Genomic DNA, 17,279 nt, shown 5'->3' with positions numbered 1-17,279 from the left:
CCTTTGCTAGATCACGTTGGCCTAAACCAGGAAGGATATCTGGCAGGGCTCCACATCCAGGCACTTATCCTTCCCAAAAGCTCCCACTCAGAGTTTCTCCCCCTGATGTCACGGCCCCAGCACACAGAGGATCAGGAGTGTCAGCAGCTCCCTGTCAGCCTTGCCACCTGCTCTCTTCAACTCCCTTCCAGCTGTCCTGGGGCTTTTTGGGGGTGGGGCATGGGGGCTTGCACATTCCGCTTTATCCTTCCAGCAGAAATTCTAACCTTTCCAAAGCACTTCCACAAGACAGCTGAGGGCCTTCCAGTGGACATCATTCTGGAACCTTTCTGCTCTTAAGTACTACAAACGAGTAGCTGTAAAAGTGAGAAACTTCTAGAATGCTTGGCTGCTTCTTCCCATCATTTTGCCCCTTCTCACCTTCTCCCCATGTCCTCCAGGCATCCTCCTTAAAGTCACCCTTGGATGTCCAGAAGAGAAGAGCGACCTGTCTTACTGGCAGCTCCAGCCTGGGCTCCAAAGAAGATTTATGGTCTCCTCTGCCTGGCTGATTGAAACTAAGACTTTGTAAGATCAAAGGTAAGGGAGGAAACCCCCTCTGTCAGGAAGCAACCTGCAGTCTTTAGGACTCTCCTCTTCTGAGGCTTTGTACAACTCCTGGGTTAGGTGCTGTAAGGGTCTTCCAGCCTGCTTACTTTCTGGGAGATCTTTCTTCTGAAGAGAATCAGGTCTGTTGAATGCCATGTGGCATGCAGATGCTTCTTTCTACTGTGGCAGAGAGGAGCCCAAGTTATAGCTGCACTGGGGGGCTTGGGTGGAGTCTGGGTGTGGGAGGAGGATGCTCTGCTTTAGCCCCGAGGCCTGTTCCATGTGTCCTTGTTCCCATTAGTCTGAACACCCTCCTCCTTCCACACATATACCAATTCCACAGTGCCCTTGATGTAGATCAATAGCTTGTCCCAAGCCCCAGTCAATTCCTGTTGTGTGGCGCTTGCCTTCCAGGCGAAGACTAACAAATGGGTATATAAGCCCCAAGGTAGGCTTATACCTTGGGGCTTATATACTGTGGTGTTGTCTAATGTCCTTGCTCCTTTGTGGCTCTCGGTAGGGGGTTGTGTGTAATTGTTACATTCCTGACCTTCCTTTTTACCCTTACTCCTTAAGTTGTAGTTCTCTTCTCTGGGAACCTTTAACCATCCTGGAGAGCCAGAGGCTGAAGGGGGAGGCTGGGAAAAGGACTAGCAGGAGTTGAAAGGACTTCAGTGTTTGGGGCACTAGGGGAACTGAGGCAGAGACAGGAATATTGATGTAGGAGAGTAACAGCTCTCTTAAAAGGAGACTCTGGATGGCATAACTAGGCAGAAACATCAGATGGCCTCTGATGGAAGCTTCCTAGCTCTCCTGGGAGCTGCCGTCTATGCAGCTATTTCAAACAAGATTAGGCCATTCTGAACCAGAGGAGCTGGGTGAGGCAGCAATCACAGAGGGAAAAGGGACTGGATGGGTGTGATAGGGTGAACTACTCAGCTGATGTGATGAGAACAGACAGACTAGGTAGAGAGGATCAGAGGCCATGGGCTCTGTGGGGGGCCAGCCTGCCAATACTGGAACCAGCCTGGCACTGACAAGCCCTGGGGAGAGAGGCCAAGGTCAGGGATCACGGCAGAGGGGGTGGGGCATTCTGTGGGTCCAAATGAACAGAGGAGAGAGAAATAAAAATGGGGTTGGTGAGGAAGTGTTGTGGGAAGTGAGGGGTAGCCATTAATGAAGAATATAAAGGAAAACTTATTGTGGGGTAGGATGAGGGTTAAAAAAGTAATTTCCCTCTTATCTTCTAAGTCTAGCTGAGCTGATAAATCGACAGAGACAGGTTAACAGGAAAAAATGTCCAAAGTTTATTATACAAATGCACATGGTGCGGGGGTGCCATAAGAATGAGATCAGAAACACATTGGGCAGTTGAGGCTTATATGACATTCTGGATAAAGGAGAAAAGGGAGCAGGGGTCTGGGATTTCATGTGGGAAAAACAGGCAATTTACAGGTAGGTGAGAAGAGTGGACACACTGGGATACTGATTTTACACAGGGGAATCTAGTCAACAGGCCTCTGGATCCTTCCTATCTAATACTAAGGTGCATATGCTAAGATTTCCTTCTGAGAGCAGCTCTTCCATCCAAATCTCTTAGATAGGAAAGGGGGAGGGTCAAAGGTTCTTTCTGAGTCTTTTGTTTCATAATGATCAGCTTATAGTCAATATCCCAAGACACATTTTGAATGGCAAAACTTTGGTCCCTTTCAACAGGAAAATGTCATTTTGGGTTACCATTTATTGGACAGTGTGTACCACCCCTCTGCTAAACGCTTTATTTAATCTATACAAGCAACCCGAAAAGATAGGCATTACTTCTGTGACCCAGAAAGTTAAAGCAGCTTACTTAAAGCCACACAGGCAGTGACAGAGCCAAGATTCAAACCTGGACATGTTGTGTTAAAGCCTCTTCTCCTAACGCCAGGCTATGTTGCACATATGTAGGAGGCAGAGGGCAGCTGGGAGAGATTTGAGAGATGATGAAAAGAAGTGAAGGCAAGATGGACCTGCTGGGAACCAAGGGCAGGGGACAGGCAGAAGAAACTGGAGACTGTCTCTGGTTTGTGCTTTGAATCCAGGCCCCGTGCATGTGGTTCCATTCCCTATAAAGCTCCTTATACCTGTCATTACTTGTTCAACGCCTGCCTTCCCACCAGCCTGTGAGCTCCATGTCTAGTTTGGTGTAAGACCTCACGAGTAGTTAGTTATTGACTATAGATAAGAGGGCTTGGGAAACGGCTGATGGGGGCTAGAGGATGAATGAATGGATATATAGGACAGAGATGGGGACAGGCATAGAATGGAGAATTACATCTGAGCTGCATAAAGGGACTAACATGGGAACTGTGACATGCCTGGGTCACAGGGAATCTCCTGAGAGGGAAAAGGGGGGCATACTTACCATGTGCCAAGCACTGGGCTTGCTCTCCACATACATTATCTTATTTAATCCTCTTAATGTCCTATCAGATGGGTATTGTCCCCAGTTTCAGAAGAGGAAATTGAGGCTCAGAAAATTAACTTACCAATGGTGACAACAATTAGGGGAAGCTAGACTTTGAATCCACACCTGACTTCCAACCTGTGCTCTTCCCTCTGTATCCTGCTGCTTCTCTGTGCTCATCAGTAGGGTGTATAGAGAGCAGGAAGGAGCAGCTCTGAGAGTTGACATGAAAAATATATATTGAGGGATGGAGACAGACTTGTGGGAAAGGGGAAAGAAAAAGTGTGAGTTTTGCCATGAAAACATAGCCACAAGAAGTTGAAGGCAGGAAAATATCAACGTGAAAGGACGAATGACCAACTTAGGTGTAGAAGGCGAGAGGGAACAGGAAAAAGCGTTTGAGTGATTACATCAGAGTGATGATGTGCTGAGGCAACTGTAACTGACTGCAAAATGGGGGTCTCTCCACAGTTAATGGTTCCCAAAGGGGAAGGGGTGGGAAGTGGGAGTTCTATTTTATTTTTTAATGGCGGGGGTGGGGTGGGGGTGTATTTCTCTGGTTTGGGATGTCATTTGAATGTAAAGTGACTCTTATATGCAGTGCTTTTCCAGTTTTCTTCACATTTTGAATGACTTTAGACTTACTGCTCTTTCCAGTCCCTATAAATTCCACAACTAATTTCCTTACATCTGTTATATTACCTGCCTGATCCCTGAAGGCATTTGAGATTGGAACGCTGTCATTTTGCAAAGGTGTGAATTCAGGCTCAGAAGAAAGACTTATCCTAACATTCCACAATAACTGCCTGGCTCAAAACCTAAAACCCAGGCCTCCTGACACTCAAGCACTGCAGTGCCTGTAGGTTGATAGCTACATTCGGAGTTATCTGTCCAAGTGTACAGAAAAAATCAGTGTAGGTGAGATCTGAGAGGTGGTGAGCAAATCCAGGAAGTTAGATATTTAAACAACAGTGAATGAGCACTTTTGAAATAAGTTAAGACTCAGGGCTGCAAGAATGAGCCAAGTGGTCTAAGTATGAACCTTAACAGGGGTGTCCCATCTTCTGGCATCTCAGCCACACCAGAATAAGAGTTGTCTTGGGTCATACATTAAATACATTGCAACACGTAATCACAGGAAAATCTCTTAAAAGTTTTAAGTAAATTTACGATTTTGTGTTGGGCTACATTCATAGCCATGTTGGGCCATGGGTTGGATACCCTTGCAACAGTTTAAGAGCTAGCTTCATTTGTTAAACCAAATCAGGATTCTCTCCCATTGTCCATCTCTCCACCTCCCCTCCCCACACTTACATCAACACTGTATATCTCATTCTGACCACAAGGTGTCACTCTTGTTTTTACCACTGTTTTATATTATAGATTGTTTTCCAAATAGCACCAGGGCTTCAGAGGTGTGAGTGGGCAGGTGACTAGCTCCAGGTGTGTTTTGGAAAGGAAGGTCCAGGTGGTAGGGGCTCAAGAAGGGCAGGTTACTGGGCATGATGAAAATGAAAGGACAGTGTTTTGGATGGCATCAGAGTCTCTCCACATAAAAAGCTTTGCCCATCTGATTTAGTTCCTGCTGGTACTGCTGATGCTCCTTTTCAAACAGTTGGTGTAGGGCAGCCTGCCGGACCTGATGGGGAGGGCAGAAGAGAGTGTGATATTTGCCCTCTATTTCCTCCCCACCCCCTTTCTCATTCTCTTCCCCCTCCCCCTTTCTCATTCTCTTTCCCAGGTTGCTTTCTGATCACTCTGTCATGTTCTCTTGGATCTAGACTGGGCTGTGACATAAAGAAAGGCAGCTAAGAGGCAAAACCATTGGAGGAGAAGCCAATTTCTCTCCAGGGGTGAAGCCCCACGTTCAGCAAATAGTTGCTGAGAACATACCATGAACCAGGAACTCTGCCAGGCACTTGGGATACAAAGATGGTGACATGACAACAATTGAAGACCCCAGAGTCTCACCAAGATGAGGGCTAGACTGAACTTTGGAACTTTGTAATGTTCATTCCTCAATTGAATGCAAAGAATCTTACAAAAGAGTTTAGGCATTTAGAATTAAAGAGTTCATGCTCTGGTGTAAAAGTGAAAACCTTAGAGGAAAATACGATGGGTAAGTAATGGCAGAGACTAAGAGCTTGGGAATCCCAATGGACACAGGCACAGAACAGTAGTGGATGAGACTTAAGGTCACTCTTGCTAGAACTCACCATCATTAGTTGCTTGCTTGCCAGTGCCAGCTCCTGTACCATGATATCCCTCATCCTTAGGGTGGCATAAGGGTTTCTCCTCTGGCTCAATGTCATCTGCCACAGACAGTGAGTGTGTGAATTTCGCCACCTGCCCCAGGTATAGCGGTAGGGGTTAAATGGATTAGAGTTAGGAGTGGAGACAAACCCTTGTCAGTGAGGTTGCTTCTTCACCAAAAACCTCTGTAAGAGTCAGAAGACTGCAAACTCCTTGAAAGGGTAACTAGAACTGGCTTAAAACCTACTATCAGGTTCATTATGTCCTTTAATCATCATAATAACCATGTGTCACAGATATTAATTTTTGCTTTATACAGACAAGGAAACTAAAAGTTCAGGTGAATTGCCCAAGGTCACTTAATGGCAGACCTGGGTATCAAATCCAACCTAAGGATTAATTCCTTCCATCATACCGGTGATTGTCAACCCTGTCTAGACACATTTGTTAAGGTTTTCAATAATACATAAAAGGAATACACATATATATCATATAGTGTGTACCCTTTGCTCCAATAACCCCATGAAGTTTTAAAATATCAAGTAGTTTTTACAGATGAGTAGAAAATTAAATCTATACAGAAATAAAAAGCAAAAGCTTCATTCTTCTGCCCTAGTCCTTCTCAAGTTACCAAGTTCATGTCTCTCTAGAAAAGTTTTTTCATATACCAGTAATTATCATTCTTTTACATAAAATCATATTTATATAAGCAGTATTGCTTAACAAGTTGGACTTTTCACATCAGCACATAGGGATTTCCTTCATTCTATGTAAAGGCTGCCTAGTATTTTCGTATTATAACTAGCTGGGTGATTTTTAGCTTTTTCACTTTTATAAACAATGCTGTTATGGATGTGCTTGTGTGCATTCTAGTGCTTCCGAAGGATTCCTACGAGTTGCTAGTTCAAAGGATATATGAAATTGAAATAGATCAATTTTATCAAACTGCCTTTGTAAAAACGGCTACCTCAAAACTCAAATCCCACTAAAATTGTATGCATCCTTGGTACCTCAAATTCTTGCTATCTCTGGGTATACCTGTGAAATCTTAAAAGATGTCTTATCCTATCCCATCCTGGGCTATTTTAGTCATAATTTTCTGGGTTAGGACCTAAGTATGTGTTTTTATAAAAAGCTCCTCCAAGGCCCTGGCTGGTGTAGCTCAGTGGATTGAACACAGGCCTACAAACCAGAGAGTCACCGGTTCGATTCCCAGTCAGGGGTAGGCCAGGTCCCCAGTTGGGGGCATGCAAAAGCAACCACACATTGATGTTTGTCTCCTTTCTCCCTGCCTTCCCCTCTCTCTAAAAATAAAATCTTAACCCTAGATAAAGGAAATATAGAGCCTGGTCTTTCGAGTTTTCTCATTCATTCAACAAATACTGCATCCCTACCACGATTAGTACAATGCCAGGCAACAACTACTTGCTCCAGTTTTCCTTTTGAGAATGGTAAGCAAAGGGCAATAAAAACCATTGTCTATACAGCCTAACCTAGCGGGCACTAGGAGGCTGATCTCTGCTAGTGAAAACACAGCTGCTTCTGGCGCCCCCCCATACCTGCCTGCCTTATTGATGTGCCCCTAGCAAGATGAAGCAGAGCTGAGAGGTGGCTCAAGGATAGGAGGGTAAAAGGTTAAGGTGAAAGGTAAGGGAAGAAATAGAAGCAGAGATTACCTGTCAACCAACTTCTTAAGTCCCAGGGACCTTTGAAAACTCTGCAAGAAAAGGCAGTTATGATGATCTGTCCTTATCTCCAGTACTTCACCCCTAGTACCTTATTCTAGTGGGAAACACATAGATATTTCTTTCTAGAGGGCTGAGTTGGGAGGTGGGAAGCTAGCTCTGCTCTTTTCAGAATTGATCAGAGAGAACAGGAAGGAGTTGGTATGGCATAAATACCTGAATACCTACTATATGCCAGACATAGTCTCCCATTCCTGTTACATCAAGCGCCTCTCTCACAAACCTCAAGGGAAACCCCCTCCTACCCAACCCCTCCTTCCAATTCTGCATACCTCTTCTACCTTTGTCACCTTTTCCGTAGACATGTCTACAGACTTGCTTGATATGGTCTTGGGAGACTGAGCGAGCTCTGTTTGGTTCAGTCACCAAGGTTTCAGTTGTCATAGCAACATTTCCATTTCCAACAATGACCCTACTAGTTGATTGGTCACCTGGCCTGTTGCCCTGGAGATCTGAAAGGAATCCTGGTTCTCCAGGCTTCTATTAGTGACACAGGCAATCTTATGAGCAAGAATCACAGTCCCAATTTTAGGATCTCTTCTGTCGCAATCCCATTGAGTACCTGTATGGTACCCAGTCCCACCAATTTCTTCAAGGGAAATCCTCACACTGTACCTATTAGGCAGGTGCAGAGAACATATCATATGCCTGTTTTACTAAAAAGCAACTGTAAATGAATTAATCATATGCTTTATTGTTTAATTGTTCATTTTATTAATTTGTTAAGTCAGACCAGTGCATCAGTCTGGCCATTCTTGTCCTGTCACCCCGATTCTCTCACCCTTGGGATTATTTATAGTCTGGACAAGGGCAGATGAATTATGATCAAAACCAAGTGAGGATTTTTAAAGGAAGCTTGACGGAAACATTAAAAAATATCTGAATTCAACTCCAGAAAAAAGGGCTACCAAGGGAAAGTAAAAGTCTTCACTGATGTTTTGAAACTGGCCGTAAGAAAGGCTTGGAGAATGATCCTCTAGGCATAAGCTCTAAGACCTCTGGACACGATGTGAGCTTCAGCTGATCCAGTCTGGACATGCTGAGCCAGATGGGTGCCTGGCAAGCACAATTCAGTCTGTCTCCATCAACAGCAAGAGTCCTTTTGCACCATCACAGAGTACTCTCCAGTGTGTTGTAATTGTCTTTAAAGCTCTTCAATTCAAGGAAGTGCTTGGCACGTTTACTCTTCTGACTGGAGGGGAGGTATGTCACCTGGATGGTTGTTGGGGAAACTTCAGGAGACTGGGTTAGGTCTTTGGCTGCTGACTGATGTTGTCGCTGCGAGTTCCCACTTTGTGCTTTGACCCTGAAGAATACAGAGGGCAGATCATGACAAACAGGATAAGGACTAATGGAAGAATACAACTCAAGGCTCATCTATCATCCCATGTGGTAGCTTAGAAATACCAGCGAAACCAATTTTCCCACTGGGTTCCTGCCTCTGGCTCAACCTTTTCATCTCACTATGCTTAAAGAACTTTTAATTCTTCTTAGTCACCTATTGTGTGTATGCTGCTAATATACTCCCAGCCCATTGAGTTGCTGTGCTTGTAATTGGAATATCAAACAGTAAGAAAAAAAATAACTGTTGAGTACTACTTACATGTTAGGACATTCAACTTTGTGCTTTACCAACATCTACTTTACTAACATCTCAATATCCCTTCATGGTGGTGTCACCACCACTTTGCAGGTTAGGAAACTGCGAGTCCATTAAGTAACCTGATTGATGTCACAAAGCTGGTATGTGACAAAAAGCTGGGAGTCAAACCTAAGTTTGTCAGATTTCAGAGCCTATATTATTTTCACTATACCCAATGAACCTTTCTAGAAGCTAGAAATCAGAGAGACTAAATTAAAAGAAAAATGTAGTAAATAAACATAAAATTTGCCATCTTAACTATTTTTAAATGTTTACAATTCAGTAGTGTTAAGTACATTCATACTGCCATGCAACTGATCTCCAGAATTCTCTTCAGCTTGGAAAATTCTACCTACTAAACAACTCCCTATTCTCCCTTCCTTCCAGCCCCTGGCAACTACTGATCTCCTTTCTATCTTTATGAATTCAACTACTCTAGGCATCTCAAGTTAAGTGGAACCATATGGTATTTGTCTTTCAAAACAAACAAACAAACAACCACAATTTTGAACAATTTTGAATTTTGAATGGGAAGTCACAGAGGGTGTGACTTCAAGACTAAATACTATTTTCCATCCTCTCCGCATGTTCATTTCCATTACCTGTGTAAGTAGGTTCTGCTAGGACCATTTATCTTTAGGAACAAGTGGTTTATTTTTAGGAACAGAGAAAAAAACAGGACATACACACTATTGTTTGAGAAGTTCCATATTCAACACAGCAGAAAACATGTATTCTTTCTTTTCATGGCGGTTAACTTTTTATTCTAGATTGGACTTCCCTCTTTACCCTTTCATTTTACATTTGCACAAACATAATGAAGCTATGTTGGTATGTGTGTGTATATATATATATATTAAGATTTTATTTATTTATTTTTAGAGAGGAAAGGGAGGGAGATAGAGAAAAACATCATTGTGTGGTTGCTGGGGGTTATGGCCTGCAACCCAGGCCATGTACCCTGGCTGGGAATCGAACCTGTGACACTTTGGTTCACAGCCCACGCTCAATCCACTGAGCTACACCAGCCAGGGGAATGTTGGTATATATTTAAAACATTCCCAGACAAAAATCGTGATTCCTTTCTGTAGTGATGTCCTTTGTTTCAGAAGAGCGTTACTAATGCTTGAAGTGGTTTTAAAACAACAACAAAAAAAGGGTGGCATTTCATTCTTATTTTTATCAAACCAAGACACACTGAAGGAGGAACCTGGAAGAGAAGGAATCTTTGTGTGTTGAAAAACTGTCTTTTTAATACTAATTCTGACATTTTACAGAGCTGGGTCAAAAACAAACAAACAAAAAAAGGCACACAGAAGAAGTTTCCCTTATTAGCTTGTAGAGCAGCATGTGCTTTCCAATGTTGAGTGAAGGCAGTCCTAATAGTCTAGGACAGGGTGTCAAACTCATTTTCACTGGGGCAGCCTCGTGGTTGCCTTCAAAGGACTGAACGTAATTTTAGGACTGTATAAATGCAACTACTCCTTAACAGTTAAGCGAAAGTTTGGTGCTCCCGCCGGGGAGAAACAAAGTCCCGGCTGGATAAGACAAGGTGGAGGGCTGGATTTGGCCTGCAGGCCTTGTGTTTGTCACTTGTGGTCTAGGACCTAACAACTTTTATGTTATCTTGGAGTTTGTTCCTATTGTTTATGAAAGCCACCTCACTGTGGGAACAGTCCAGCACTACTATATTCTCTAAGCAGTCCCTCTATGCATTGTGACATGTTTCTCTTTAAACTCACACTGTGGCCAGCTCACTCAGAGCCTCCTGATAGCGCAGGTATTCTCTCTGGCCAAAGACCTGAGGGAAAAGAAAGGAAGAGTGAGACTCTCTCAGTCTGGGATTCCTTTAGTACCCTGAAGGAAAAAGTGGCCGCACAACTTACCCCTGTCCCATAGCGGGCTGTCTCATAGCCATCCAGCAGGGTATCAATGAGGGCCTTGCGCACACCCTTGAAAGGAGTACTAGTGTTTCGAAGATCTAGCAGGTAGGAGCGAAAATTCTTGCCCAATAAGGAACGGGGATGCCGGCCTTCAGCATGAAATGGGATCTCTGAGAAGATAAACAGCAAAATGATACCCCTTCTCCCATTTGTTAGTCTTTGTATTTAATTTCCCAAACTTTGAAATGGGTCCAATGAATGAACTGAAGGGAAATTCTAAAGAGTTAAGAAGACCAGAGGTATAGAGCTGTGTCTGAGTTGTCATTTGGTGGTGGCAACACAACTAAAGCTATACCAATGGTACACATTAGTGTCATTGTCCAATTTACCCTCCTACTTACCTACCCTACAAGATATAAACCACAGGTGGCAAACACAAGGACCAGGGGCCAAATCCGGCCCTACACCTTGTTTCTACCTGGTGGCAGCACCAAGGTCTCGCTTAACCATTAAGGAGTAGTTACATTTATACAGTCCTAAAATTACATTCAGCCCTTTGAAGGCAATCACGAGGCTAATATGGTCCCCAGAGAAAATGAATTTGACACCCCTGATAAACTATGTTTTGGTTGAGACATAGAATATATGATGATGGTCATAGAATAAAAATGTTCAAGCCTGACTGGTGTGGCTCAGTGAATTGAGGGCCGGCCTGTGAACCAAAGGGTCACTGGTTTGATTTCACTCAGGTCAAACTCCTGGGTTGTGGGCCAGGTCCCCAGTTTGGGGGGGGGGGGTGCAAGAGGCAACCAATCAATGTATCTCTCGCACATGGATGCTTCTCTCCCTCTCTTACACCCTCCCTCCCTTCTCTCTGAAAATAAATTTAAATAAAACCTTTAAAATAAATAAATAAAATAAATAAAATCTTTAAAAAAACGTTCAAGAACCATCTATCTTTGGTTTAGCAAAAAAGCTTATGTTGCTTGTCTTGTGGAAAACAAGTAAACTACCACCATCCAGTGCATGAAACTAAAGGTCTAAAGAACAAATCAAATCCAGACTCTCTGTAAAAGAAATAAATTGCCTACATCATTTTCTTAAGCAAAAGTTACCCAGTACTCGCAAAACTCTAAGAAATTCCTACTAGCCAGGGGTGTGCAGAAATGACAAATTCTAACATACATAAAGCCAGTTCCTCCCTGTCTTCCCCAAATAAGCTTTCAGGATCCCAAATGGCTGGTCAAATAGACCTTACCAGAGACACGGATGGCATCCAGAGCTTTCATCCTATACAAATAGTTGTAGCAATCTGTTGAGAAAGAGAGTGGTCTCAGACACAACCCTCAAAAATATCTCTGAACTCCAACAAGCTAATAATCTGCCTCCCCACATGTCATATACCCAATAACAGAGGAACCACAGTTGCTGGTTTTGCAAACAGCTGTTATAACTCTGAGAACAAAGAATTCTGAACTTGTGGGATTCTTCACTGAAGTATCCTCCAAGAACATGCCACATACTCTGATTTCCCTGGGTTTCCAGCTGCAGCAGTCTTGCATCATCATCAGCAAGGAGCTGAGGTTCATACTTGATATCCTGAACCCTGGAGAGTCGAATATCAATCTCCTCTTTTAAGTCCTGTTCACACAGAAAAAAAGAGTACACAATCACTTACCCTGTACTCTGCTTTTCATCAGTCTGGAAATGGAGCACAGCAAATGAGCAACTAAGACAATAGAAGCAGAGAAAATGTTCACCTGGCTAATGAAATTGCAAGACTCGAGAATAGAAGAATAGCCCTTGCTGGTGTGGCTCAGTTGATTGAGTACTGGCCTGTGAACCAAAGGGTCGCCAGTTTGATTCCCAGTCAGGGCACATGCCTGGGTTGCAGGCCAGGTCAGGTCGCCAGTGGGGTTGTGCGAGAGGCAACCACACACTGATGCTTCTCTCCCTCTCTTTCCTTGTCTAAAATACATACATAAAATCTTAAAAAAAAAAAATTTAAGAATGGGATTTGGATTTAAGAACTTCTCCAAACTATGTCTCTAAGTTAGATCTTTTAACTTGCCAGAATTCCCTCAACCTCTACAGCATCAACATTATTTTTGACTTTCAACTGGACTTAGAGGACTCCTGTTTAGGTACTATAAAGAACTTCCTAGGTTGGGAAAAAAATCAGCAACTAGAAGTCATAAGCTACTCTAAAATTCTGTAAGGAGTCCTGTATGTCTTATAATAATTTGGGAACTATCATCTCTCTGGTGGACCACGGAAATTCTACAGAATTTCTTCTAGAGCACATTTCAGTACCTTTTAAGTAGGTAACTCATACACATGGTATAAAATTTAATAAGGTACTTGCCGTGGCCGGGTGACTCAGTTGGTTGGAGCACCATTCCATACACCAAAAGGCTGCAGATTTGACTACCCGTCAGGGTACATGCCTGGGTTGTGGGCTCCATTCCTGGTCAGGGTGCATTCAGGAGGCAACTGATCAATGTTTCTCTCTCACATCAGTGTTCCTCCCTCCCCTCTAAAATCAATAAACATATTCTCAGGTGAGGATTAAAAAAAAAAAAAAAAAAGGTACTGAAAGTGCCGCTCCTCACTTATCCACCAGCAACCCATTAAGTTTCATGTTCATCTCCTACTTAAGAGGATTGCTAGAGCCCCAGTAAGTAGATTTTTTGGGTAACTTTTAATACATGCATGTACATTTTAAATATCAAGACAAAAGCATGTTTGCTTTGGCAGCACATGTACTAAAGTGGTAACAATACACAGATTAGCATGGCCCCTGTGCAAGGATGGTAACATGAAAACTCATGAAGCATTCCATGTTTTAAAGAAATGAGCACCTGCACCTACTATCCAGTTTATAAACTGGAACATTATCAATGAGCTTGAAGCCTTGTGTGCCCATCTCTGAAATCAACCCCCCAATCTTAATTTGTCAAGTCTTAATTTTCTTCAGTTTTACCACATCATCCTAAACAAAGTATTTAACTTTGCCTAGTTTTTAATTTTATACAAATGGAAAAATACTTTTTGAATTCCTCTGCAACCTGTCTTTTAAAAAATTTTAAATAGCCTTTATTGAGTGTGAATTTACATGCATCCATCCCAATCAAAGTACATTTCCATCACCCCCAAATGTTCTTCATGTCTTTTTGTTGTTAACCTCCCTTGCCAGGCTGCACTGATGTGCTTTCTATCAATATAGTTCTGCCTGTTCTAGAATTTCAGATAAATGGAAAAGAACCATATGGCACATACTCTTTTGTGAATGGCTTTTTATTCACTCAGGATGTCTTTGAGAGTCATTCCTGTTTGTGACTTACATTCACAAATATTTTGGAGATTCATTTGTGTTCATAAATTTATCTTTGGTTTATTTTCATCCTTTAAAAGTTTTTTTTTAACCCTCACCTGAGGACATTTTTTCATTGTTTTTAAAGAGAGAGAAACATCAATGTGAGAGAAAAACACCGAACGACTACCTGCCATATGTACCTGAACCCACAACCCTATGGTTAACAGGATGATGCTCCAACCAACTGAGGCACATTGGCCATGGCTTTATTTATTTTTCAATTGATTTTAGAGAGGGAGGGAAAAAGAGAAACATTGATTTGTTGTTCCACTTATTTATGCATTCATTGGTTGATTTTTGTATGTGCCTTGACTGGGGGATCAAACTCGCAACCTTGGTCTAATTAACTGAGCTATCTAGACAGGGTTATTTTCATTCTTTATAGTATTTCAAAATATAAATATATAATTACGTAGCCATTCCCAAGAAGACATTTGGATTAATAATTTCTTTTAAAAACATTATAAAGAACGCTACCATGAATATTCTTGTACATGTGTTCTGTACACATGAGCAAAAATTAATTTCTCTATGGTAGGAGTGGAACTGCTGGGCTGTGGATTAAGTATATGTGCAATCTTACAAAATAATCCCCAATTATTTCCCACAGTGGTTTAACTAATTTTTACTTCCACCGACATTGGATGTGGATTCAGATAAAGAGAATTTTTACGAGCAAAAGGAACCTTGGTCTCTCCTACTCCAGGGGGCTCCTAAATACCGTATTTTGCTGGGTATAATGCGCTCCCACATTTTTGGCCCAAAATTTCAGGAAAAAAAAAAACACTTTCTATTTTTAATTCAATTAATTTACTTATTTATATTTGGAAACAAAACCAATTATTGTATTCCAGAGTATTATTTTGTACAGATAATTGTTATTGCTTTCTAGAGTTATACTTTTAATGCATTAGCATAAATAAAAGAATTAAAAACATTTATATAGATATGGAATTAGTACTATCCAGAAATAATGCACATTCTTATTTTACCCTCAAAAATTTGGGCAAAAAAGTGCACATTACACATGCCAAAATACAGTAGTCAAAAGTTTTGATTGGCTCATGATATATTGGATGCCAGCCCTGTATTCCTCTCATGGGAGGCAGCAGGCATTTGAACTGTTGATGTTTCAGGCCATGTCACGTTCCTTGAGGTTTTCTATGAAATGTATTAGCAATGAACATGGAGGGGAGGGTTAATAGCACTGGTTAATGAAAGAACATTGGCTTAGGAGTTGAGGAGTTGTATACTAGGTCTAGTGCTCCCACTAACCTGTTTTTCACTTAAAACAAATTATTGAGTACCTATTATGTGTAGGACCTGGTTTTCCACTGGTGAACAAAACTGATAGGGTACTTGCATTCTTGAAGCTTATAATTTAGTGAGAGGCATTAAACAAGTAGAAAATTAAACAGAGGATGACCTATAGGTAATAAGCACTCCTCTTTGGAGGAAATAAAATTTAAGCTAATATGCTAAGTTCTAAAGAACAAATGAGCTAATCAAGTGAAGACTAGAAATCATTCTAGGTCACAGTAACAGGACATGTAACAGTGGGAAATTCAACCAATGTAGCCAGGCCCCAGTGATGAAGGGAGAACCATACAAAAGGAGATTGGTAAGGCCAACAGGCACCTTTAACTGGGAAGTGGAAGACAGAAACAGCAGGATGGGGTTGGTGGTGGATTATCAAGAGCTGCGATTTAGACGTCTTATAGGTTACTTGCCTCCCTATCAAACATCTAAATGTTAGGTAGGCAGTTGGATATACAAGCATGGAACTCAGGCAAGAGGTTGGGATAGAGATAAAATTTCATCAGTAGATAAATAACCAGGCCAAGGAAAGGCAAGCAATTACCTAAGAAGTGAATATAGACAAAGAAACCACTTGGTTATTCTCTTTTTAAAATGCCTGGGTAAATTGTTTCACTTTCTTAGGTTTCAGTTTCTAACGTGAAAGTTGGAACTAGATGATTTGTGGAGCCCTTAGAAATCTAAAATTCTTTGGAGGCAACTTTTCTCATCGTGCTCATGATGCTAATCATGAGCTAATTTTACCACCCTCACCCCATTCTAAAACAAAATTGAAACGAACGAACAAACAAAACACAGGGTAGTTAAGCTGAAGCGGGAAACAACACAAAAGTTGGGAATTTTAATCCAAGCTCTTCATTCCGCAGATGCAAAAACTCAAGTTCCTGGGTAAGCTACAGGCTATGCCAGAGCAGTAAACAGGTAAGCCAGGCCCCAAGCTAACTGTTATTGCTCAATCTACTAAGGTAAGCACGTGGGTAACTGGACATGGAAACAGGAACTTAAAAGTCATTTCCAAAGGCAAAAAAAATCTCACTCTGCGCCTTAACAGATCTGGAGAACCAGGCCTACCCAGTGCCTTAAGGACCTACCTTGGGGGCATTGTGTCCCACAGGGACGTGAGGTCCCCTTCGGGATTTCATTGCAAAGCGCATGATTTGTCTCTTCACAAAAATAAAGAGCAGTACAAACACCTGTCCAAAAAAATGTAAGAAACATAAAGAACCTTAAATAAAAAGACAGTGAAAACAAGCAAAAATCATGCCTTCATTTTAGATCCCCAGATTCAGGTTCTCAGGGAGGTTTCAGGGGTATAACTTGGGGCAGCAAGGCCATCAAAGATGGAGTGTGTAAAAGGAAGCCAGGAGCGCGGAGGTGTGGGGGGTCCGTGCCTTAGGATTCAGAGGGAGGATTCTCGACCAGGGGTGGGGCAGTATACGCCTAGGAGAGGAGTCAAAACCCAGAAAAAGCGTAGGTGAATGAGTGGATGAGGAGGATGGGAAAGTGCCTCACACGAGGCAGGGTCTCTACGAGGAAGGGCTCCACGGGGTCACACCCAACAGCAGGAATGGGTTAGGGGAATCTCCTCACCAGGCTCCCGTAGGCCATCACCAGGACGACATTCACCCCCGACAGCCAGTTACTGCCGGACGCCATGGCCTCCCCACCCCGCGCAGAACTGCTCCAGTTTACCCCGCTGCCGTGCCTCGTCAGCCCGGGCTCTTCCGGGGCAAAGGCGCCTTGGTCCCCCGAAGCTCCCCGGCCATTTCCTTACGGGGAAAGACCAAGGATGACCCGGCCAGAAAACATGGCGGATTAGGGAGTTCTGGGAAAGAAGAACGACACCTTCCCGCTTTCACCCATCACGTGACTCAGGCACGCAATGGCAGCCGGGAGCGGAGATCGCCGACTCGCGGAAATACACCAGTAAGAGGAAGCGCAGGCCGCGCAGTGGGTCACGTGGTGGGGGGGCGTGACTGCCGTGGGGGAGGCGGTGGGGAGAGGGACACGCGGAGCCGGAGTGAGGTGT

At 42.8% G+C, this 17,279-nt stretch overlaps 2 protein-coding genes and 1 non-coding gene across 7 annotated transcripts; 1 reads left to right on the top strand and 2 right to left on the bottom strand.

Moving 5' to 3' along the window:
* Positions 1-1,915: 1,915 nt before the first annotated feature.
* Positions 1,916-7,633, bottom strand: CFAP141 (cilia and flagella associated protein 141). The gene is made up of 4 exons (XM_045817068.1): positions 7,305-7,633; positions 6,964-7,004; positions 5,251-5,380; positions 1,916-4,673 (listed from the first exon to the last, which is right to left on the bottom strand). Exons 1-4 carry the CDS (start codon positions 7,335-7,337, stop codon positions 4,572-4,574), a joined length of 306 nt encoding a protein of 101 aa, XP_045673024.1. The 5' UTR covers positions 7,338-7,633; the 3' UTR covers positions 1,916-4,571.
* An 89-nt stretch (positions 7,634-7,722) lies between these two features.
* Positions 7,723-17,133, bottom strand: CUNH1orf43 (chromosome unknown C1orf43 homolog). 5 transcript variants are annotated; one of them, XM_045817066.1, is made up of 7 exons: positions 16,956-17,129; positions 16,342-16,443; positions 12,081-12,198; positions 11,816-11,869; positions 10,561-10,727; positions 10,417-10,475; positions 7,723-8,338 (listed from the first exon to the last, which is right to left on the bottom strand). In XM_045817066.1, the coding sequence occupies exons 2-7, from the start codon at positions 16,402-16,404 to the stop codon at positions 8,143-8,145; spliced, it is 657 nt and encodes a 218-aa protein (XP_045673022.1). In that variant the 5' UTR covers positions 16,405-16,443; positions 16,956-17,129; the 3' UTR covers positions 7,723-8,142. The 5 variants fall into 5 exon arrangements, with proteins under 5 accessions (XP_045673022.1, XP_045673019.1, XP_045673021.1 ...); XM_045817063.1 differs by having other exon boundaries at positions 16,841-17,125; XM_045817065.1 differs by lacking the exon at positions 16,342-16,443 and having other exon boundaries at positions 16,841-17,131.
* On the top strand, positions 13,303-13,405 carry LOC123804876. The gene has a single exon (XR_006783226.1). It is a non-coding gene; the product is annotated as a U6 spliceosomal RNA (small nuclear RNA).
* Positions 17,134-17,279: the final 146 nt, after the last annotated feature.

Source organism: Phyllostomus hastatus, unplaced genomic scaffold (genome assembly GCF_019186645.2).
Source record: "Phyllostomus hastatus isolate PE091 unplaced genomic scaffold, TTU_PhHast_1.1 phas_scaffold_216, whole genome shotgun sequence".
Taxonomy (NCBI): domain Eukaryota; kingdom Metazoa; phylum Chordata; class Mammalia; order Chiroptera; family Phyllostomidae; genus Phyllostomus; species Phyllostomus hastatus.
The sequence above is the reverse complement of the archived record's forward strand: the minus strand, read 5'-3'. Positions and strand labels throughout refer to the sequence as shown.